At 41.5% G+C, this 25,432-nt stretch overlaps 1 protein-coding gene across 20 annotated transcripts in view; it reads right to left on the bottom strand.

Annotated features, from left to right (window-relative positions):
• CADPS (calcium dependent secretion activator) overlaps positions 1–25,432 on the bottom strand; it is an 804,342-nt gene that overhangs the window by 77,894 nt on the left and 701,016 nt on the right. For 8 of the 20 annotated variants that reach the window (XM_060307918.1, XM_060307904.1, XM_060307905.1 and 5 more), the window contains 7 exons: positions 23,545–23,651; positions 18,279–18,299; positions 16,908–17,064; positions 15,946–16,087; positions 7,763–7,909; positions 4,267–4,422; positions 120–267 (listed from right to left, as the gene is read on the bottom strand). In XM_060307918.1, coding sequence (XP_060163901.1) covers positions 120–267; positions 4,267–4,422; positions 7,763–7,909; positions 15,946–16,087; positions 16,908–17,064; positions 18,279–18,299; positions 23,545–23,651 — 878 coding nt within the window. The remainder of the gene's footprint in view (positions 1–119; positions 268–4,266; positions 4,423–7,762; positions 7,910–15,945; positions 16,088–16,907; positions 17,065–18,278; positions 18,300–23,544; positions 23,652–25,432) is intronic. The other 12 variants (XM_060307906.1, XM_060307907.1, XM_030867617.2 and 9 more) reach the window with 3 other exon arrangements.

Here is a 25,432-nt window from a genome sequence, read left to right as displayed (position 1 = left end):
AAATGTTAGAGTATATTTCTGAAACTAGCAGACTAGTGTAGATGGAAGGAATTTGTGAAGTTTTCTTCTACATGATCAATGGAGGGGTGGAAAATCCGTAATTTTTTTTTTTTTTTTACCTCTTGGCCCATTTCCATGCTGCAAAGTTTTGTTGATTGAGCTTTGGCATCAACCATAACATTAAACATGGTGCATATTGACTGTGGGACTCGAAAATCTGTTGATCGACTGGTTTTTTGCAGCTTAACTTCAAATGCAATCCTGGTTCTATTAAAACAAAGTAGGAAAAGACCAATTCAGCATCCAGATGGCAGCAGGTGGAGGAGACATTTTCCGAGTGGTCAGTGAAAAAGAAAATTGAAGGCTGTAATCAGTTTCAATCGACAATGACTTCACATGTGTTCTTTTGAAAATGACTTTCCCAGCTAAGGAAGGCCTATTCACAGAGACAGCCATGTAAAACCCTTCCTTTCTCTGCAGTTCATGGAACACCTGTAGCTTGGCGTATTTCTGTCTATAGTTGACATGCTATGGAGAACCCTAATTGCACGAGAATGAATGAATGAACAAAAACCCAATTATAGCATTATAGCATATATAAGTTCTCTCATATTGGCAACCGACTACCTTGAATCACTTCATTAAAAAAAACAGCAAAACCCCTCCCCCAAAAACAGCTTCTAAACTTCAAAAACTTCATGGGGGGAAATATCTTAAATTACACTTATTGTTTTGTTTGGTTTTTTTTTTTCCTTTCTGGTTTTGAAAGAGAGTGACGTAAAAAAAAAAATCCAACAAGCTTATTACATTGCTTTAAAGACTACAAAAATAAGATAGCTCCCTTTGGGGAGGAGAGTGAAATTAGGAGGAGTGGTCCCAGGGGGCTTCCACTATGTTTGTTTGTGTGTTTTTGCAATGTCAATGTATTATTTTGTAATAAGAATATGTTATTTTTATAAGTAAAAATATCATAATATACTTACCACTTCAAGAATCGTACAACGGTGGAAACGTAAGGTGACATAATTTTGACACAGGCCAAATTATGCTCCCATCAATGTGCTAACTGCACACAGGAAAACCCTAGTCCGACATGGACAGCTGGTAATACAGGGGTAAGATTTAATCCTTGATATCAGCATTGTAAAGGGGACCAGTTAGATTTTAAAAGGTTTCAGAGAAGTGGGTCACATCATGACATGTCTTTAAAGAAAAGCACCTGGTTAGTAAGTGGTTTTATTAAAGCTCCTTTCGACCAGTGCATCTTTTCAGCATTGTTCACAGTCAGGTTCTGGAGATCATGCAGCCACCAGGAAAGCACTGCTTTAAGAGGTATTTGTAGCAGTTTTCTAACAGTGCATAGGGAGGACCACACAGCTAGTTAGCTCAGGAAAGGATGCCAGCTTGCTAACACACCCTGGGTGCAGGCAGGGAAGCCAAGTATAATTTCTAAGGTTGGAAGCCCAGTTCTTAAAAAAAAAAACTTAAAAAAAAAAAAAAGCCTCTTAAAACACTCCTATATATTATATGATCATGTTAAAGATAAATGATCTTGGCTTCCAAAGACTCGGTGCACTGAAGAAGCTTTCTAATCATGATGATCATTTTAAGCTACGTTGAAAATACATCACTTTCTGGTTTTGTGAAAAGGGGGCCTGATGGGGCCTGACTTGGACAGGTCCCTGTGCTGATCTTCTGAGGTTTGTGTGCCAGTTCCGGCCCAATCTGAGAAATGGAAATGCTAAATCACTCCCTTACAATGAAGCAATCATCTTCTGTTTTCACAGGAGAGCTGTTCATAGCCCTTGGAGTGTGCGGCTGTGAAAAGAGGAAGCTGAATGCAAAATTAATATGACTGATAGGCCTCCATGGGAAGGAAAAGCCAAGAATGGAGAGGTCGCTTAATCCACTGACTCTCTGAGGGCAGTCAGGGTGCCTTATGTTGTGTGGAGCGCAGGACCTGACACAGACTAGAGAAGCGGCACCATCGAGTCCATCAAATGAATGATTCCAATTGCTGAGAAACTTGGAAACGAGTGCCTGACTGACTTTTGGGCATTGCATATTTACATCTATGCAATAATGTCCTCGCCCTTCTAGAACAAGGTCCTTTTATTCTGTCCCGAAGAGGAAAGCAAATGTTCCAGGCTCTACTCATGTAGATTCTATGTCTTACAACCTCCAAGGACTTCTTCACATTGTACCTTCTGAATCTGGAGGTCTGGGGATGACATGTGCCCCTATGTTTGCCCTGATCTGCTTTTGTCTGGGGCCTCCACCGAAAGGGACATGGGGGTACTTATGTGTCCAGTGCCAGGTGTACACGTGCAGCTGACCAACTTCTGTTCACAAAAGGTTACTTAACAGCCACTATGTGCCAGGCATGAGGCGGGGCCCCGGGGAGGGAGAGGAGTTCAAAATGAACAAGATACACTCCGTGCCTTTCAGTAGCTCACACTCTTGGAGGTGGCTGATCCATAAAGACACGTGGTCAGGGGAATTCCCTGGTGGTCCAATGGTTAGGACTCCGAGCTCTCACTGCCGAGGGCACGGTGGGTTCGACCCCTGGTCAGGGAGCTAAGCCCCTGCACACCAAGGCACGTGGTAAGGGAGAAAACAGAGTCACTATCGACCTTTCACATCCCTATGCCCTTTTCCTCCCAGCATCTCCTTATTTCTTCCTCCCTACTCAGAAGCCTGGCTTTTCAGAGAAGGGCATACATGTCTTTCTGTACGATTGCGTACACAGATCAGAAGCTAGTAAGGGTTCTTTCTACTGCGTTGTAGCCGCTAGTACAGATGAAGGGAGAACTTTTCACCACAGGGAAACTGCCCTGCAAGAAGTGTTTGGTGGGATGGTTTGGCCACAGGGAAAGGCTTACTTTTCCTAAAACTGATACAGACCAGGTAGGAAATGGTAGAATTCAAAACCCTAAGGAAAGATTTTGACCTTTGGTTTGAGAAATAGGCCTGCCTTTGCTTCTAAAACTGGGAAGAAAAGAGCAAAACACAACATCTGAATCACCAGGATTTTAAGCTTCCAGAACTGCCATCGGACACCTGCCCAGATTCCCCACAGCATGTGGCTCCTTTACCAATTCCTGCCGAGATGCTCCCCTACCTGGGGCTGTGCAGGGCTTTTGCCCTTTTGGTTTCCAGTTTTGATGCTATTACTTCTCTTTTCTTCTTCCAAGATACAAAATAATGAACTCAGTTCACTCTCAGCCAAACCCAGCCCCCACCACGCACAACTGATCCATCAACTAAACTATACAACATCTGGAGACCCAGAGTCGTCTGTGCTGCTTGGGGGATTCTGGGTGTTTTTGAATGAGGAAAAATAATGGAACCGTTATGAACTGGAAAGGGAACTTGGATGTGTGTCTGGGGATAGACAGGGTGATGATAATGATGTCAAATCAGACGGATTTCATTTCTGCCTCTGATATTCAGAAATAGATACTCCATGAGGGAAGGGATGCGATCTCCCATCCTTCCTGGTGTGCCAAGAACTTAGCACTGCGCCTGGCACACAGGAGAAGCCCCAACAATTTTTGTTGAGTGGATGTGTACTGTCCTCATTTTCTTCTTCTTTCTCAGGAAAGTCTACTTAGAAAGGTCAGGTGCAGCATTCCCACCTCAATCCTATATGCCACGGTGACAACCCAGGCCATGTGTAGGAAATCAAAATGCACATTTAATGTGTCATGCCCCTTTGTTGCTATCTAGTTAGATTTTAGGCAAGACAACTCATGGTTGGCAAATGGTACATGCTCAGTTCATATATACAGAGTGAATGATGTCGTGGAGCTCCTGCCCACATTGCTGGAAAGTCAAGAGATGCCTGCTACCTGTACTGAATACGCTGGCGCTAGAACTGTAGGTGCTTCTCTTTCTTCCAGCCAGCTATCCACCCATGCATACACTCAGATATTTAACAAATAGGTATTAACTAAACATTTTGTGCCAGACGCTTAACGGGTATTGGGGATACAGAGACAAGAAGGACACTTTCCTCATGGAGCTAAATGAAAAAACTGGCAGCCATATTCTGTGCCATCTTTTGCTGGGTCTGGGACAGACGTGGGGAAGGTGAATAGAAGCTACAGTGAGGTGGTCACCACTCCAGCTGAATTTGACAAACAACCACCTTCTCCAAAACACTCCAAATTACGGCCAATTGTAAGAGTGGGAGCCCTCACCTTTCCCCAAGTCAGTGCCCAGCGGGGAAGGGGTGCAGAAACCTGTCCGGCCACCTATGCTCACCTTTTGACACAAGATTCAATCATGTCACTTGCCATCAGCTTTAGTCGTTGTTCCAGGTGCTTTCCAAACTCTTCTTCAGGCCAGTGCAAGTCCCGAATGAAGGTCTGAAGGGCATCAAGTTTCCAGAACAGATCTTCGGAAGTGCCTGATCCGTTACTGGCAGGATAAAAATTTGAAAACAAGAGTCACCCACTGGCCTAGGGTTCTGCAAAAGCTGACACAAGAACAGTTGGGGGCTAGAAGGCTTAAGGCAAACAGTGGCTTCAACATACAAAACGACGCCTGTTGGCGGTGGAGGTGGGGGCGATCTCCACCGGCAGATTTTGAGTTTTACCATACGTGACTTCATGGGCTTTGTTCGGCCAATTATTCCAGACCAGTGAGAAGTCTGAGGAAGGTGCTGCCCCATAACTAGAAGAAGGTATGGTAAAAATCAGCCTTCTTTTAATAACCACATTAACACATGTGATGATTCAGATGAAGGCCACGAACCAGAGGGAGAAGTAGGTCTCAACAGATAATAACTACATGGCAACATGCAGTTATTAGAATTCAGGGTTTCATGCATTTCCCCGGCTGCCCTCCGGAGCGGAGACCTCTTGGATACTGCACGAGACTTTCATTTGTAAAAGGACAGTGCTAACAAAGTGGTGAGCGAGGACCCGCTTTCTCTCTTGAAGGGCTGGAAGGAAATTGGGGTGACTCACGTCAAGCCGAGTCCACCTGGATACCTTGAATCCAAGATTCTCGTTCAGTTTGGTTATCAGTCCAATTTGCACAGACCAGCCCGTTGCATAGGCAGCCCCAGGACAAGGTGGGTTGTGGGGGGACGTGAGTGGACAAGGGATATTTGCAAAGCTTTAGGGCTCAAGACCTGAGCTCTTGTACCGTTGCACCATCTTACCCAGTCCTCTGTACAGATGGAGAAATTGGTCTTGATTCCTTTCTGTACAATGATGTCTAAGAAACTTTTACCCGGGGCATCGACGGAAAGCCCACGTACAGGAGATGCTCCACCTCTCACCCTCTTGCCCTTCCCTGGCTGGCTTTCTCTTTTGTAAGAATCCCATCGGCAGCTCTGTGGGGTGGCCACCTCCCACCCCCTTCCTCGCATACCACTAATGCTAACACGGCAATTTATAAAACGTCCAACATACCATGCATTACCACTTGTTCCGACATCGTCTATAGAAACAGATGAGAGTGGGTGTTTCTATTGTGACAGATGCCAGCTGCATTGAATTAATGCCTCAGAGAGAGAAATATAGCTAGTGCATAAAGGCATACACAGCTACTGCGGGGGGATGGGGGTAGGAGAAGACTCCCAACATGCCGGGAGGGAGCCCACGGCCTGGACCAACAGGGTAACGCTTTCAAGGACAGACCAGTCTGAGGTCAGTACGTAGATGTATCTGACACGAAGGAGCAGGTAACATGGAAACACGTCCTTAAAATGAAAGGTGGCAGAGGAGAAAACTGAAAATATGAAAAGATATAGAATCAGGCATTTCCTGGTGGGTGACTGAGAATCTACGCCTTCTTTTCAGATACGGTCGTAGGCACTGTTCAAAAGTGGGGGAATGCACTGTTTCTCCGTAAAAGTTCAGCCTTCCCCCCATCCCATCCTATGCCTGGGAAAAGAAACCCCAACTTTGCCTAGTCGAAACCCCGTTTTGGAACTGCATGGTTGTATGTTTTAAATCATTAAGTACATATGAATGCAATAATTGGTATTTATTACAACAACATTTTGACACCCATCTGGTTTCAGAGTTTCAAAAAATTCTTCTAGGGTTTTTTTTTTCTTTTTCTTTGAAGAGCTTATTATTAAGTTTTGACATGAGGAAAAGAATATTTTCTTTTTATTTTTAAGATAAACTGTTAATGTTAAGGCAATAGCACCAAGATTATTTTGATTGTTGAGCAGTTACCAAAATGTGTTCCCACTCATGTCTTAATTAATTGAATGGAGACCATTATCTGCTTTCTTACAATGTCTTGATTCATATCTTTTCAGAAACAATGTCACAGAGCATGCACAGAAGGAGGTAAGAGAAGCTTCTGGATATTAATTTGTTCATTTTTAACAGATACTACCTAATCTAACTTTTCATACAGTCATCTTAGCATGAATATGATTTATGGGCTTGTTTTTGAAGGGTTTTTTTTTCCAGATACAAATTTTGGAGGTTTTTATTTGTCTTTAAAAGAAAATCAGACTGACCAGACGATTTCATTGTGAACTTGTGAGCAAATACGGGTTTTGAAAAATATTAGGTAGCTGTGGAGAAGCCAAGTAGAGCAGTCCTTTTCAAGTTCTGTTCTCTACCTGGGTTACTGCAGAAATAAAAACGTGGAGGGCCATCTTGACAAATGTGATTTTGAGATTTCAAAACATCACTGCCAGTTTCAGATCATTTTTTATTCCTTTGATAATAACACTTTCCTTTGAAAATGTGCCAATTTATTCTTTCAAGAAAAAGCTTATCTGGCCTATAATTAGCTGTGGTCTAAGAAAAGGATCAAAGGAGGGTATAGAATTGCTAAACCTTCTTTCACATATTAAATCATGCATGTGGTTCTAATTTAATTTCCCTGAGGTAGGATTTCGGGGTGTTGGATCTTCTACTTGAGAAGGAAAGAAGGAGAGAGGATTCATTTCCTAAGCTAGAAGAAATGGCTTCTCAACCTCCACCCTCCAAACTGCTGGCTTTAAGGGGTGACCTGACCTCCAGGGAAAACAAACCCCAGGCATCGCTGGCATTTGTATGGATGAGGGTAGAGAGTGGCCCTACACTGAGACCACAGATGATACGGCTACCGCCAAATTTAACTGCAGCGCATGCGCAAATTTAGACATCTTCTTGCTACCTAGATCTCAATGCTCCAAATTGTATTATGACCTTGGAATGTACCTTTACATAACATTTATGTTACCAAGGCTTGATCCATTCAGAAATTTTCATTTAGCCCTGAACATACTGTTACTATATCCTGCCATTTGCTGACACCAGAAATATGGTTTAAACAGTCTACAGGAATTTTTTATTAAGGAAAAAAAAAGCCCAAACCAGCTTCTAGGTAGGTGTGCTTTCCTCTTTGATTTGGATCAAGCCAGAAATGACCGGCCGGCCCAGCAAAGAGGTTTCCTGGACTATTTTTGGATGACTGACTCCTAAAGTCATGTCACCTGCATTAAGAATAAAATAAAATAAATATATGGGAAGAAGCCTTTGGCAAAGGAATTCAGGAAGTGAAACATAGTCCTCAAACGTTCAGTGGGCGTAAGACAATTTGTTAGTGCTGTATCTATAGCAAACGTCTTACAAACACGCTGCATGCCAGAAATAAACAATACTGTCTCTGTATGATCAGCAAAAGATGTCTAATTATCCATCTCCATCTCCGTTATATAGGATGTAGAGAAATAAACAATACATATCCATGCCAAGATCACTTCAATTTAAATTAGATCTAATGTGAACTGAATACACACTCAGCATCATATATAGCAGCCATCCATGACGGTGCCGAAAAAGTAGGCATTTGTGGGATGCCTAGAGGGATGTTAACTGGTAGATTTGGTACTTTGGGAAGGTTCACATTGGGTAGGTTCACATTGGGTAGATTACTGGTTAAACTCCTGTGGAAGAAACAGACAGAAAGAAAAAGATACCATCACAGTGACAATGCAGATGTGGCAGAAGCACACAACAGTTGTAAATAAATTGGCTAAGTCCACAGCAAGACGACAACGAAAACTTAAGCGACACGTTTCAGAAAGCAGCTTACGGATGGGGAGCTGTGGTGTGGCTCAGGGTTCAGAGAGAAATGATAAAAGTTAATGGAAAAAAAATTAACCACAGAGCGACTGAAAAGCGTGGACACTCATGGACGCCTGTATACAATGATCGTGTTATTTCGATGCCTTTGTGAGGGGCCTTCAGTTTCCAAATCCATTGCCACAAGGGTCTAGACCTTGTCTCATACAAAGAACTTGAAGTTCATGGAATTCTTGGCGTTGCCGTGGCTAGGGCTGCAGTGAAGTAGCTGGGACTGATAGAAAGGGTGGGACACTTTGATTTTTTCTTTTATTCACAAATTAGTTTTGACGGAAGCACATTTCTTAAGTCAGAGAGTAGATACGAGGTGCAGCAGGAAATTTACCCAATTGAACGTATACATAATGGTAATGGACAGAAATGGAATTCTTTCCAACCGCTACTTCTGAAGACAGGTGTACGTGCAATGGAGCATCAGAGTTGATGGCGAAGATGAAGGAATTGTATCAAAAAGAGTGAATAGCTTTGCATAATTTTATAGATTAAAGAAAGAAAATGGAAACATCCCCTCCCGAACTAAGTCCAATTAAAGTGGAGAAAGGTTTACACTCAAAAAAAGGAAAAGAAAAGAATCCCAACTTCAGCTCATATAGTGAATTCTTTGACCACAGTGGATTTAAAATGAGGTCTTCTGTTACAAGTAATTACCCTTGAAAGTGAGACAGAGACTGTGAGAAAGGGTGACAAGGGCTTCTGGGGGGTGATGGTGATGTTCTGTTTCCTGATCTGTGGGATTGTTACATGGATGTGTTCAGCTTGTGAATATTAATCAAGTTTTGTATTTTCTGTAAAAAGTTAAAATGTAAGTTAAAAATTATAAACAGTTAAAGATTGTGACCTCGTATCAGGTTTTGTTTTTTGAACAAAGATCGATCAACTGATGTGATGAAAGAGAGATGGATGGCTTTATGGGTAAAGAGAGAAAATAAAGCAAAACAAAAACCTCAGAGAGCATCAACCACATCTCTCTGGAGGGACTGTGTCATATACTGCTCAACCAGCTGGCACATCGTGATTCTGTAGTGGCATTTCAAGGGTGTTCCATCCAGCCAAAGTCACTGGCACAGTGGAGCCCAGCCTAACTCTGCATCTGAGAGGAGCCTTCCTGTTTAAGTGGAGTTGACAGCATTTTGGCAAAGAAGTAGAGGTTTTCTTTTTGGATCTTGCAGAAGAGCAAGTTTTGCCAAAGCAGCTCTGCCCCGGGCAAGCTGTATTTGACTAACACAGCTCTTGCAAAGGCTGGAGCTGCCTCTGGGCTTGCTCAGGGGGGCAAGTCTCCTGATACACCCGAAATTTGGACTCTAGAAATAGTCTGGACACCTGTCTCTCTCTAGAAATGAGCTACCCTTTCATGATGGGAATATAGCCCCGGCTGGTGGATGGAAAAACCTAGAATGCAAAATTGCCAACCTGGCATTCTCTTCCTTAAGGGAAACAGGTGTCTCACAGGTTCATCCTTTACACTTCACAGTTGGGGAAAGCCAATTACACTTCCCTACTTGGGAGGAAAGGGCGCTCTCGTGGGAACACTCAAGAGAAGATTAGCTAAAGCTGACTATTAAGTGGAAGGGAAAATGGAACTTTTCCTTCCATGTTTCTCTGTTTAACTGGGGAATCTGCCTTTGAATTCAGTCCCTGGTGGTTCTCAGTCTTAAACACTGCTATGGAACAAAACCGTTGGCGATTTCCACTGAGACATGTGTAAGCCTATATAAGCAAATGTGATCATTAAATGATACACACACTGAATATTGATCAAGGAATTAGGAGATCTTTCGAGATGGCAGCCTGGAAAGTTAAAACGTCAATTCTGAGTGAATTAAAAGTAGCTAGGAATGAATAACATACAAATGTATGCAAAAGCAACTTTAAACATTTTAGCGGTTGGTGGGCACCCAAATTAGGAATGAGCTTCGTTTTAAACATCAAAACTTAAAAAAAGTACTTATATTAATCAAAACATATTGTATTTGTAAAATATGACATTTTGGCTGGACGGCTGCACTGCACTCATAGAAACGTTTCCTTCCTGTGACATAGCATCATGATCTACTTTTAAAAGGCTGAAGAAACGTGCTCGCTATTTCTGCTCTTAGCAAAATAATAGTGTATTACTAATGTTATTAATAAATCATTTGGCTATTAATAACATATTAATAACCAGAGAGACAACTCCAAGCATTATACATAAAAAGGGGGAATTTTCCTGTAGCACTCCTGAAGCTGCTGATGGATAATAACAAATTATTACTTTAGAGGGTCCTTTAAAAACTACCTAAAAACAAGTCCAGCATGCGTATCTGTGAAAATCATAAGTGGATATCTCCGGATAGCGTAAGAAGTGTCAATTACAATCCTAACAATGGATACATGTTAAAAATTAGACTCATTCATTTTGGGGACTGCTGAAAAAGGGTAGCTCCCATTCATATCAAAGGATCCATCCCTGGAGCACTGGATTAAAAAATTCTCATCTGCTCTCTCTCTCACACGGATGAAAGGCACAAATGTGGGCATGTCTCATCCTTTCTACGGATGTCAGAGTCATTCCTTCCAGGATTAATTCTACTAAGGTTGGGTCTCTGTGCAGAGAGGATATGGTTGGGTCTTTTCTCAAAGTCTTCTGCTTCGGATTTATGGATGGGGCTAGATTTAAGACACAGAATGCCGTCCACCTTATGAGCCTTTTGTTGCATGAATATATGCGGTACATCTCGTCTTCTCTTGGTGCTCTGAACACTAAAACCTCTTTCCTGGCTTACTCTTAGGTCTAATCCCTACTTAGGGGCATGGGGCACTCTTTGATATCTTTCTAGAGTTTAGAGGGGTGTTTCTCAAGCTTTTATTTCCTACCACCACCAGATCCCCCAACTGCCTTCCCCATGAAACTTTAATACCACCAATATACTGCATATCTGCTTATGTACTGTATATAGACCTGTGCTTTATACATATACACAACAAGAGGAAGATTTTTTTTGTTGCACACCCTCCTCCGCTGCCCCCCCCAACCAAGAACCAATTTCCACCATCTTTGGGAGCTGTAAGTCTCCTGTTCAGAATGCGTGACCTAGTGAACAAAGTTCTAAACTTCACGGGATTTTAGAACCTCCCAACTATCTCTCCAACCTTATAGCTTGTCTCCTTTATAATCCATGCTGGCCCAAACCAAACATTCACTGTTTCTACTGCCTACCCTACTTTCCCCCCAATTTTACTTCTGCTCATGTTCTCTCCCAACATCCCTACCCCTTCTGAAATACTCTCCAGGCTACTTCCCTTATGACTCCTCAGTGGAGGTTCATTCCCTTCTACTTATGCTCTCGTAACTCTTCCTTATGTTCTTTGTACACTGGGAAATATTTGAAGCCATTTTTCTTGTGTGCATGTTGCGCAGACCCAACCAGACTGAAATCCCCGATCAGGGGATTGTATCTTTTGCTTCCTCATAGTTTCCCCATAGTTTTCCTGTGGTACTCTTAAAATTTTCAGCCTGTATGGGTTTCTTAATAAATGTCAGCTAATCAATAAATATTTATTGAACACCCGTCCCAGGCCTTGCTCTAGGTGTTAGGGAGGCAGTGTCAATTAAATGCATATATGAAGTGAATACAGAAAATCACATTTCTTAGGATGTTAGTATTGGAAAGTCGTGGGTATTCAAAGTTCCTGTTTTACAAAGGAGGATACCGAGGCTCAGGAAGGTCATCTGACTTGCCCAAGGTCACTCAGCAAATTACTGGCAGAGTTAAGAATTCTGACTCCTTGTCTAATACTTGTCTATTTCATACCAGGCCACCCACTGTATTGCTAAGGTTTCCCTGGTCTGACATTTTATTATCATTAAGATATTGACAACTTTGACAATCTGGGAAAAGACGTTGTTTCAAAAATACTTTTCACATGTCTGTCTCAGGCAGAGAGAGAGAAAGTGCACTTTGAGAAATGAGAAACCCAAGGTTTTCAGTGTGCATATATCAAGAAGCAGTGTTTTTAGTTCTATAATTCAGAATCATCCTGACCTGAAATGGGCAACAGTGAAGCGTGGATTCCTTGTGCCTGGAAGTGTTTAAGTAGAGACTAAGAGACAACCTGTCAAGGAAAGAGTAGTGCAGAGGGGTTTCTAGACTTGGCAAGCTTTGGATTAGACGCTTTCTAAGTTTTCTTCCACGTAGAAGGTCAGGATGACTGGATGAGCAACAAACCAACTCTAAAGAGCCGGTAGGAGTGTGGTCCGTCTCTTAGGTAGGGCCCAAAGCTCATATTCAGGGCTGCTGGGAGGGTTCTGAACAACCTGCCCAGCTGTGGGTGGTGGCGCTATGACGTGTCCTCATGGACCCCCGGAGAAGGCCATGGGGTCCAGCCTGGGCTTGCCCTCGAGAGGCTGACTATCTTCAGCTGTGGTTAGAAGCCATGGGATGACATTTTCCACCAATGCCTAGAGATTCAAATCATGACCATCATGATCTGGCTTAATGGAAACAGAAATGCAGCTTCCCTTTTCTCTCCTCAGAGATGGAAGGCCACCCTTCTAGAGAAATAAGCAATAAGGACTCACATTTTACCCTTTCTATCAAATAACTTCAGTTGTATCAAACCGAAATGATGATGATATCTCTAGTTTCTTTCATAGGACCATATTCTGAAATAAGAAAATCTGAACAATAAAGAATATTTAAAATCTGCTTTTACCTACTTCGATATATTGGTAGCATTTCCCTGTCAGGTTCTGTTTTCCCTTAACATTTGAAATATTTTGTTAACTCTTGAACAACACGGGGCTTAGGGGCACCGACCCCTGCACAGTTAAAAATTCACATATAACTTTATATTATCCCTTGTATCTGTGGTTCTTCCTTATCTTCAGTTCTGTATCTGTGGATTCAACCAATCTCTGACCACGTAGGACTGTCATTATTTACTACTGAAAAAAATCCACATATAAGTGGGCCTGTGCCATTCAAACCAGTGTTGTTCAAGGGTCAACTGTCCTAGTTTTTCTTGAAGTAAGCTTTGCAATGCATTTCTCAGTCATTTTACCTATAATCAGGTACCTATAATCATGACTTTTGAAAAGTAGAAGAACAGAACTATTCAAGTATAAGAATTGTTGGAGAGAAGGGCTGTTGGGGGCACGTGTGTGTGCGTGTGTGCGTGTGCGTGTGTGTGTGTGTGTACACTGTGGGATCATGTGTCAAAATTAGAGAAGACTGAGCAAACAATCTATTTATCTAAGTCAGCTTCTTATTTTTGAGTGAACTTGGTGAAAAAATATCCCCAAAAGATCATTCTTTACTTGGAAAAAAAAAAAGAACCTCTGCTTCTTTATCAACCCTCTATCTAGTGGTCAGGCAGAAGCTCATACTTTCTCTTGGCATAGTAAGAAGTAGAGAGATTTATTCCTTCCTATCACATAAGTGTGTTCCCAATTTTTTCATACCCCTCATTTTGTGCTGGCCATTCTGCAAATCTGTCCCACGGCATCCACATTCTGTTTTGAAATCAGCTAATAAAATGTAGGTGATTTCAAACAATTTTAATTTAGCTTATGTTTTAGTTGTCATTTTCCAATACCTCCACCTGCTCTGAAAAGCATGTACTACTTAGTATGAATTAAACAAACCACAGTCATATTCACGAGCCTACAGCACCGTTTTGGACAGCCAAAATCTACTTAAGAAACAAAACACAGCCCTATAAAATATTCTCAGGTTGTTAGGCACGAACGATCAATCCTTTGCTAATTTCCCGATCTTTAAATTACTGATCCGAGAGTTCACACTTTACTTTTTTTTTCACTCCTTAAAAAAACCCTGAGAAAACATTCCCAGACTAAGACTTCCAATTGTGAAAATGATTTCAAGTCTACCTTTACTTCTGACTGATCAAGTATACGTTATGGTTCAAAAGGGATAGCAGGCATTAGCTTGGTTTCTAAGGAATTTAACAGGTTATAAAATGACTTCAGTGACATTAGCACAGAGCTTCGTGACAATTCTCAGACACTGAGCAGGGACGTTTTTAAAAATTAGTTTTACAGATGAGAAGACAGTTAGGGAGGTTTAAGCCCTTGCCTTCTGGCGAGAAACTGGAGAACAAGACCCCTACCTCTAGGGCTCCTTAAGAAACAGGGAAGGATACCCATCACTTCCTCCTGCGTGTGTTGGGGGCAGTAGCCTCCACATTTAAACCCAAGTGAGTAAATGCTACTTCAAGACCATTGTTACTTGCAAAATGTGAATATTACTCATTTTAACCTTTTCCTCTTTCACAGCCGTTCTGCACAGGACAACTCTTGATTCGAGTGAGCATTAAAAAAAACCACAATCACTCATTCATGCTTTATCATCAAGGATCCCGGTTCTATTCTCATGAGCTGGAAGTCAGCAGGGCCATATTAAGAGACTGTTATAAACCCGAGAATTACAAGCTAAAATTTAGATATCTTGGTACTTACAAATGAAGAGCTACTGCCTATTAACCTGCTCAGGAGGGCAAGTCAGGAAACTTCTCTTGTGGCTCAGATGTGGAAAGGGGGATGGACTGAAAAAGCTATTTTGCTTTGATTTCTTTATGAGTCAGAATTTTATTCAGTGTAATATTAGGAGGGTCTCAATTCAGAAAACTGCTTAAAGACAGGGCACAAGTTAAGGCTTCCGAATTGAGAAAAGGCTTTTGAATATTTGTTCTGGAAGTGCCTGGCAGTGTGCCGTGCATGCCCCCCTTCGCTCCATGCTGGTTGCCACATTCCACATCTGTAAAGGACCAGAAAGAACAAAATGCTTTTCCTACAGGAAAAAGGGAATCTAACAGAGCAAAACTACTATCAGGCTTTATTGGAGATTTTCAAACTATAGCAGAAAATTCTCTCCGCCTAGGAGTTCTCCACTTCTCCAGAAAGGGGAGTCTGAGACTGACCCTCTGGCAGCCTTGAGTGACAGTCCTCCTCCTTGCTGGGGAATGGAGGTGGCACCAGATTTTTATTTGCCAAGCAATAATGGAAATTGCTGAATTCACGACCTATAGGATTTCCTGTAATTGGTCCTACAGGATAGATATCCCATCAAAAAAAAAAAGTAGTGTGGTCAAATACATTTAGGGAACTCTGGATTAAGCACAGTTAAACAAGCTTCTGTATGACTATATTCTTCGAGTTTTGAAATATGCTGGTGTACTTTGAGGCTCTCCAGGAGACAAGGGCGTGGGGTGGATGAGCGGATACATAGAGCTTCCTAAATATATCTGTCCACAGAGTCCTTTTCTTGAGGAGAGTCTCAAAAGCCTAGACCAGGAAATGACAAACTCTGGTCCACAGGCCAGCTTCCTGATTTTGTAAATAAAGTTTTAGGGGAACACAGCCACGCTTGTTCCTTTACCTATTGTCTATTGCGGCTTTTGTGCTACACAGTAGAGTTGAGACTTGACAGAGATCATTTGGCTTGAAAAGTCTAAATATTTACTATCTGGCCTTTTACAGAAAAAGTTTGCTGACCCCTTGCCTAGACCCCTATGGAACACACTTTGGGAAACATCAATACCTAGGGATGAAACCACTGGAGTAAGATACACAGTACGAATATCACAGCCAGGTTTATATCCCGTATTGCTTATTTATCTTGTGCAATAAACCAAAGATTCCATTTCATAAAATATTTCCCAATCTCTTCCCCCCTCCCCTCCTTGGACAAAGAGGCTATGAGCATCACAGTTGGGAGTATGGTGTGTGCTGTCTATCCATGTGAACAATGAAAACCATAAGACACCATTAATCCATTTCTGTATGACTCTGCAGCCATTTGCACCCAAACTCCGATGGTATCAAAAGAGGTTTCCTTACTTGACTGGTTCCCATGACTCCCGCTCAAAGCCCCTGTGAATGGATTGTGCAATTGAGGACTCCATCAAATCCACATATCTAACCACAAGTGGGGCAAACAGGTCTTGCAGGTGTTTGTGAAATTTTCCATTGCACAAATTATCTAGAACAGATAAGCAAAAGCTCGGTAAGAATCCGCAGTTGCTCCATCAGCATGCAACGTACACATAGAGAGGACTGTCTTCTACATTAAATACACCGCTTCTAAAAAAAAGCCAGAAGGAAGAAGGAGAACGAGGAAGAGGAGGAGAAGAAGAAAAGAAAAAAGTACATGAGCGGCGTCATGCTTCAATCTGCTTGGAAGGAAAATGGAATTCAAAAACCTTTTACCCATTTGTGTCACTCTTCTAAAAAGGGAAAAAAGTAATGCTCCCTTAAAGAACAAAAAAAGCAACAATTGATACTTTTTTTTTTTTTTAGGTTTTCCTTGCACCTGCTCCCTTTCTTCCCCTTACGTTACCAGGAAGAAAGAACATTCTGTACCCCTCTCTTCTGTCATCACTCTCCCTGGGGAGGAAGGTCTATTTTATGGCTATGTGTTGCTGTAAGATACTTGGAAATGCTTGGGGTGTTACTTAGCAGGAAATTGTTTTTCATCTAGGAAGTATCTTTCGATAAAAATTCAAAATGTGTAGAGGTCAATTTAGCTTGTTCAAGAGCAAATAAAACCCACAGGCACAGGTACCACTTTCTCACTGCTCTTGGGTTCTTCTGCCTAGTCAACAGGGGGCTTCCCTGCAACAGGACGCTTGTTGGAAGAAAGGGAATTTCATCAGCTGTAAGTTTTTTTTTTTTTTTTTTAAGTAATCATAAAACTATGAAGAGCTGTGTCCAACCTGTAGTCTGCCTGGGATAAAGATGTTTCAGCAATCTGTTAACTGCACACTACTTAGGAAAGTCAGACAGTCAAAGATGATACATACAGTCGGTCCGGAGAAAATCATTCAGCAGCTGAAACAGTGGAAAACTGTCCCATGTGTCTGGGGGCTGCACCTCTAGTGCTGCATCCATGTCCACTGCAAAGAGTGACAGGAACGTCTCGGCGTGTTCCACCATCAAGTCTGACCACCACGCAAAGGCCTTTGAAATGTGGCAGAGAAACAACAGAAAAGAGGCGATGAGCTTCTGTCTCCGACCTAAGATGTGACGTCAAGGCCTGGCTGTTCAAGATTCACTGTGCATCCAGCAAGGTTTGGTCATTTTATTGTAAAGAGAACAGCTTTTTTGGATCGAGTTGGGCCTCTATGTGTCCCAAGGCAATGCTTTTCATGATTCCAAGCCTGCCTTAGAAAGTCTTTACTCTGACCTACCGGTCAGAGGATGTAGCTGTAGAAATGACAGGTGTGGAACTTCTGTTCAATTTACAATAACTCAGTACATTTTGAGTCATGCTCTTTATCACTCTTGTTGGCTAGTTCTTGCTCTAAAATATTAGAATTTGGGAGTTTCTTCACTGTGTTTATGGGTTTTCTGCTGGTCTAACTTGAAAATAGGCAATCATCATTTACTTATATCTACGCATCTCGGGCTTAATTGTCTGTGGTCTCATACAAGCTCAGCAACTCGTGTTTCCCTACACATTGGAAATGTTACTCCTATTTTATACCAAGGCGAAGGAAACCATTGTTGCAATTGTCGCAAAACTTTTGAGTCGAAATCTCTTTAAGCAGGGAGCCTCTGGTTTTGCATCCTGTCCGTAGGAAAGATCAGGCTTTAAGCTAGGAGACACTCAGTAAGATTAGAACTTACTTTTCTGAGGGCTGGACACATATGTACATTGAAAACCAAAAATATCAGTGAAGTAACTCATTTTCATGCACGTGGGTCCTTGGAAATCATTGTGCAGGGTCTCAGAGGTGACATTCACATCAGATGGGCCAGATGTGAATGCAATTCAAAGGCATGCATGCATGTTGACTAATCATTTCTGGCAGGGGGCATGCAGAATGAGTGGCAGTGTCAAGAGGCCCCCCCTTTTTTTCTTTTGCTGATTTCAAAGAGAGCAGAAAAACAAAAACAAATTGCCAGCCCCTTCTATTGCCCCACCTCCCCACCCAGTGCTGTGAAGTATGTATTTACATGGGAAACACTTTCCCGAGCATTCACCAAAAAAAAGATGAGAAGGCATTTGGAAACATGAAAGATGATTATGGAAATAATTCCATAAATGAAAGAGTTCGTTCAATGGCCAAGCTCTTCTGTGATCTATTAGTTATTTGGGGATATTCTAACAGCCACAAGGAGGCAGGATAGGGATCCACCTCTCTTCTTTCATGAGATTTCATTTTACTTACTTCTCCTTTATCAACATGTGGCTGGTTTGCAAATTAAATGGAAAAAATCAAGTCATGGACCATTCTGCAAGGTCGGCTTGGCTGGAAATAGACACCTGCTGTTTCCATTTCAATTGACAGTAAAACCTCACTGATTCAGAGTAATGGGAGAGGAGAGATGCTAGTCTGTCATCAAAAAAACCTAAATTACTGGGCTTTCTAAAAGAGAACTATCCTTTTGCTGCCTTCTGTATGCAGTCTGTACCAGGGCACCCAAGTAAAAGGTACTGATTAACATATAAATGTATCATAAATGTAGAAGTACTTTTTTTAAACAAAACTTCTAATAATTGTAGATAAATTGACCTATAAATTGAATTCAAAGAGAGGGAAGCTTTAATTTTATAGATCCTGGGATGAAACTTGGAAGACGGGCCTTTAGAACTTCTAGAGGAAGTTGAGACCATGTCAAATATTTTCCTTAGGAGAAATTAAAAGAGCCACATCTACAACTGAATTGTCACAAATTAAGAGTAGTTGGGTCTGAATCGATGAGGTTTTATTGTAGTTTTACCACCTGGGGATGAGAGCCCTGGGTTTTGGGGCTTGTTCCACCGACTACGTGGCTAAATCCAGCAGAGGAAGAAACCCTCAACCCCACCCGCAGAGCTCTCCTAGCCATCTGCCTACTAGGCAAGGATCTTCTAAATACTGAAACTTGCTGGAGTCCCACTCCTCCCCCCCAACCCTATGTGGAGGGCTGACTCTCCTCATCCCTGATGCAGGATGTTTGTAAAACTCACAAAGGCACACCAGATATTGGCTGGTACTTATTCTTTAGTTATTTATTTCACTTTGCATCTTCAGGGTGAGCCCAAGAAAATAGTTACTAGAGAGACTGAATTGCCTTCCCAGACACAATTTTGCTCTAGGATGACAAGAAAAAAAAAAAAAAAACCAACCAAAAAATGAGACAAAACAAAAAACAAATCCTAAATGCCTGTAATTAAACATTTCTCAGCCCAACGTCATACCTGGTTCTTACCAGCTTTATTGAAAAGCTGCAAACCAGAGGCCATAGAAGCACCTATGTCTACTATCTACAGAAAATGTAGTCCCTTGTTAGAATCTGATAATGTATTGAGAAATTATCTACAGCTGTTACATTAATAATCATATAGATGGGTAGCCCTACAAGGAACAATGACTACTGTGATATGAATTTTCACCATGGAAGTCTGGCAGAGGAACACAGGATTCTAGTGAAGGAAGAGAATTTATTTTTCTACACCCAAGGTATTTCTTTCAGAACCTCATAATCAAACCTGACTCTCTGAGAACGAGAAAAGGATTCAGGCAAGGGCAGTAATCACCAAAAAGCCATATCATAATTTCAATCAAACGAACAGAGTCTGTGTATCTAGGGTGGGCAAGGCGAAGGTTTAGAATAAAACAACAACAGCAATTATATTTATTTATCTTATACTTGCTCAGACAGGTGAATGCTATTTTTGTACATGAGCTAACTCAATGTCTGTGGGTGTCTAAAGTCTTCAGAAATCTTTTCCAAAGACAAGAAGGAGTTGTACTTTGGCTTCTAAATACTTACCCAGTGCTTTTCATTATGAAAAGGCAAAGATGTATGCTTTAGGGATATAGTCAGCCACACTGAACACACTCTATATTTTGTACACAAACTACATGTATATATGTACCCCTCTGTGTACCACAATACATATATACATATACATACGTATACATAGAGAGAGAGATTGGGCAAGTGAAGCAACAGTGCATGAAGGCATAATTCCTGCGTGTGTGCAGGTATGTGTGTGCACATAATTTAGGCTCTGAGAGCAGAATTAAGCTCTAATTTAGAGATACGAGGGACAACTTCTACCATGTGCTGCACGTGTGTATACGTGACATAGTCTTACCTGGGGGGACTTTTTTTCCTCCTGAAACAGTTAATTACTTTATATTGGAATTCAAAACCGTTTTAAGGCTTATTGATTTTTTGGGGGGGAGGCAATTCTACTTGTCACTTTTATTTGCGTGGTGGTGTCACCAAACAGCATGACCACACAGCCAAGATCCATGCTGAGGATTTAGTGATTTTCTAGAGTCTATTGAGCACCCAGAGAAGATGGCAGTGAATACTGGCCAGTAGAAAAAAAAATTTCATCTTTCATCCTTTTGTCAGCAAAACCTCATCCTCAGCGTGCCAGGGCAAATTCTACTTCCTTGTTTACTGCCCAGAGGCTCTTGACCAGGCTTTACCATGACATCAACTGGGCAGTTTAAAAAATGACCAGTACTCGGCCCCTCCCTATGAGATTCCAATTAATTGAGCTGGGGTGAGAAATGGGCATCAGCAATTTTTAAAAGCTTCTGAGGTGGTTGAAATCTGTATGTGAGCATTGAGAACAGGTGGTGATGCCTTTCCGGCCCACTCTATCGTTCAAACCCCACCTCCTTCCAGCATATTCTGTCTGTGTCATTCATTTGGTACATTCCACGTAGGTTTTGTCCTTTTTATGATTACATATGCATATATTTTGCTTCCTTAGTGATGTATTCCTAATAATACAATAGCCAAGCTTTGTGGAGTACTTACTACGTGTCAGGCACAATACTAGATGCACTACTACTGGCCTTCCATCCCAATGACTATCTGAGGTCCATTTATGACTATCTCCAATTTACAGCATAAGAGAGGTTAAGTAACTAGGTTGAGATCACAAAGCAAGAAGGCAGCAAAGCTGGACTTCAAACTCAACCTCAGAGCCTGAACTCCTGGCCACTCTGCATACTATCGCCTGAAGGTCGAGACTGCCTGATGCTTCCTTGGCCATCAAAAGAGCACTGAGGTAGCTGCCTCCGTGCTTAGCAGACAGGTAGTTTTTGATTGATCGAGTAATGAGGTTTTGTGACTGGGTGAAATGACGAAGTCAGGAAATAATCCTGTACATTGATCTAAAAGCAAACTGGGTCTCCGAATTCCAAAGTATACTGAAGTTTTCATTCCTAACTTCTTCTTTTTCAGTTATACATATACATATTTCTATTCTTTTTCAGATTCTTTTCCCATATAGGACATTCCTAACTTCTAAAGTTAATAAACAAGAATCGAATTGATTTCTACCCTATTTATGAATGGCTTTTGAATAGGTAAGATTAAAATATTTTTGTGATGATGGTTATGAGGGCAGTTTAAGATGGTGATTAGCACATAGTGAAAAAGGGCTTTCTGGAAAAGTGAAAAACAAAATGTCTTCTTTGGATTATCAACTTTTCTTTGCTACCCCTTGTGAGTAATTTGGGAAAATATCCTCCTTTCTCAGACTGCAGCAGCCTCAGAAAATAACTTGATTGAATCAAACATACATGTCCGTGTTCTTCTATCATTCACTTAAAGAACAACTGTAAGTGAGGAAAACCATCTTCTTTGAATCCATGTCTTCGCCAATTTGGTCTGACATCTTGGGAAAAGCCTCACTACCCACAGCAGGGGAGGAATGGTCTGGAGATGATTTTGTGGACACCCGGAAATAACATACTTACCATCACTTGAACCCCAGATGCCCCCAATCTGAAAAGCACGTCGCACAGGACAGAGCAGAAAAAAATTCTAGCCCAGCTTAATTTTATGTCTGAAGGTGAGTCCTAAGTTTTTACGTTTAGAGTGTGTTGATTTAGCCCCTCTTCTCACTCCCGGCTGTGCATTTGCTGGGTGCTGAAGGAGTTGAGTTAGTTGTACCTGCCTCAAGGGGTCTTCACCCCATTCCAGAGCGGGTTTTGGGGGAAATCACGATTCTCTGGCACTCTCTCTATATATAAATACTGTATATATGGTTCACATACAGACAGCTGTAGAGGAAGATTAGTATCACTCTGGCTAGCTACTACTGGTGACTACGTTCGGTACTCATCTGCTGAAGTAAAGGTAAGTACAGACGGACATAGGTACTACGACAGGCTAAGGGGACAGGATCAAGGCAGGTAGGAGGTGTGTGTGGAGATGGAACTGCAGTGGTTTTTAAGTGTATCAATTGCTTCATGCACGCACAAGGTAATCTCCCACATTTACCCTGCCGTGGAGGGTCACCCATTGCACAAGCAGTCCGCTGGCAACTGCCATGACATTCCTTGGGTCGGTGTTAGGAAGCAGGGGCACTGGGAGAAGTCCCATTAGAAGACATGGTACTGGAAGGGCATGCACAGACTATGACAGCAGGTGGCTGACTCATTCGTTTTGGTCACATACCTCTTTCCCCTGCCACGATCAGCCAAGATTGAACGGAAAAACAGGGAGGAAATTTAAATATGCAAATCAGGCATTAGTTGGGATGACTGGCTTTATGGTGTATTATATATTATTTAACTATGCTGTCGATTTTCATCTAGTCACGGGAATGATCATTTTAGGTGCTTCTGACATTACTTTCATCGATGCCCCCTTTTTTCCCCCCTTTGCTGTAGATTTGCTTGGAGGGGAAGAGTGAGCATGAGTACAGTTTTCAAAAAGGCTATTTTAAGAGAGATGATTTTAAATCGCAGTTTTGAAACAAGCAGTGATATAACAGTTTGATCATAATGAAATCTTGGAATCTTTTCTTGGAAGGGTTGGGTTGTTTAAGTCCTTACAGGTTTGGGATTTAGTTAGCCTTGAAATCCCTCAGTTTATAATTATTATCAAAATAATCATTTTGACAGTGGTTTGTAAAAAAAAAAAAAAAAAGTAAGCTGAATTTATTTAGATGTATGTTGGAGAATCGACAAGTTGAACAACACAGAATAACCTGTTTCTGTCACTGCGTTTAGCAACCCAGGTCATCTGAGATTAATAAATGAAGACTCTAGGGTGAGTGGGCTAAGTTACGGAGATAAATTCAAAAAGACGGTTCTCGATCCACACACCAAATAAAATAAATCGAAACAACAGTGGGAGCAACAGAAACAACCACAAAAGACCAAAAAGTATTTCATGTGTTCCTGACAATAACCATACGCTGCTTGATAATTATCTTGAAGATATACTCACCTCTTTGGCTTGTTGCTAGAAACATCTGAAAACTCAAGATGAAACGTGTATCACGCAACCACTTTTCAGTTGCTTTAAACAACCTCCAAAGACTCCTCCTGCAAAACTGTCACTTTCATTCTCTTTACAAGGCCAGTTAAAAGAAATGGGTGTTAAGGCATCTTATTCACAAAGTTGCTGGTAGAATCAGTTCTGCAACATCATCTAAGGAACAAGAGGCTTTTGCCCATGATGCCCACTTACCTCTGCATGGTGTTCCTCATTCTGCTGAAGAACTTCAATGACTAGTTCAGCAAGACGTATTGTGTCTTCCAGCTTTTTGGCAGGAGTGATTAACCGGCCTACATTTTCTGTAGTACAAGAATTTGTGTTAAAATTCAGTGAAAGCGGCAGGCTAGTTTTGTGGCCATTAGAGCTAGTGGATAAGAAATTTCAAAGAGTTACCCATTTTTCTGAAAGTTTCATGCAAATGTTAAGTGCCACATAATTAGTAGTGAGCAAACCATAACGCCATTTTATTATCATTATCACCGTCATTATTATAATACATATTAAGAAAAAGCAGTGCTCCAGCTTCCAATTTGCTTATTAAGCTATATTAAGACTATGACAGCCCATTTCAAATTTGGCAACATTTTGTACACATGTTCTTTAAAGACAGCATAAATGGAGTATCTCATATCCCTCTCTAGACAGTGCTCGTGCTTTCTGAGGTGAGAAGGTGTAACAGAAGCTTAGTCTTGACTGCTGCCACGTTTGTCCCTTCACAGCTGATACTACAGCATTGTTTTTCGTTCTAGTTCTGCACGTTTAACAGGTATTGGAAAAAAGCAGATTCAATGGTCTAGCTGTTTTAAATTGTCCAGGGAGGAGACTGAGAATTAACGGACATTCTTGGGCCACTAGGTAGAAGGCAGGATAGAACTTTTAAAAGAGTGTTGGGTGTAGATTATTGGATGAAGTGGTTTGAACCACTGGTTGGTACAACTGAAATTTTGTCAGTTAGGTGGCAACAATGTACTCTATTTTTTTCTTTTAGTTTCTACAGTGTTGAAAGGGCTTTGATCACACTCAAGAACAAACTGAACCCTGATTTCTGTTGTATCCTTTATAGAGCTAAATTCATGAATGTTTGCCAATGTTATTATGTTACCAAAAATTACATTTTTTTTTTCCTGTGGGGGAAAAGAGTAATATTTGAAACATAAAGGTTTTCTTAGCCCATGAAATGGCCTGAATTCAACCAGTCTAAACTCACAGGGGAGCTTGTAGCTCATGCTCAGACCCCTTCACACCTTGATGCCTGAGCCATTTAGAGCCCATGGGCGTAACGGCAATACAGATCCTTGAGCACGATTCCACAAGGGGGATATATATATGCACAAAAGGACTGCTGAAACTTATTTTAATCTCTTCATCTGAAGCAGGTGTGTTTTGGCTTTAGGATTTTTCTGGCTAAAGATTACTCAGTACTTCACAGAAAGGGTCGGTTTGTCGTTGCTGGTTTGGTTTTGCGTGGTGTGGAGTGGGAAACAAAATCGTAGAGATTGTGAATTAAAAAAACAAACAAACAAGCAGCTCCTCATAATTTTTTCCTTGTGCATTTGTTAAACAGGCGATGAACACGTCAGATGATTAGTAATCTACGATTTAGCAACGAAAAAGAAAAATTCTGTGACACACTGTGCAAGTGGAGTGGTCCAGTCAATGGGACCTAAGCGTGATGGACCTAAGAGTAAGGTTATCGAGGTGTTGAAAGTTTCTCTCCAACAGAGCCTGATGACTGGTGTGACACTGGGCTTTGTGGACTCAGGCCAATGGAATGCTCCATTGTCTCTGCCAGCCTCAGCTGGAAATGTGGCTGCATAAAAGGTTAGGACATGAAGGTGGGAGCTGTGGGGAAATAAATATGCAGATTAGGCAGAGAACCTCCAACACTCAGAGTAAGGAAATGTGCAGTGTTTAGGGACTGACAGCTCACTGCCTGGTCTGGAGCAATAAATATTTGGAGAAAGAATGAGTGACAAGATTGATTTCTGTGCTTTTGGGGCACCTGGTCTGTTTATAATTTCATAAGTGGACTATCATAATTCTGTCAGTAGACTTTCAGGCATTTCTACAAACATACTGT

This window comes from Globicephala melas, chromosome 11 (genome assembly GCF_963455315.2).
Source record: "Globicephala melas chromosome 11, mGloMel1.2, whole genome shotgun sequence".
In the NCBI taxonomy this organism is placed as follows: domain Eukaryota; kingdom Metazoa; phylum Chordata; class Mammalia; order Artiodactyla; family Delphinidae; genus Globicephala; species Globicephala melas.
The sequence above is the reverse complement of the archived record's forward strand: the minus strand, read 5'-3'. Positions and strand labels throughout refer to the sequence as shown.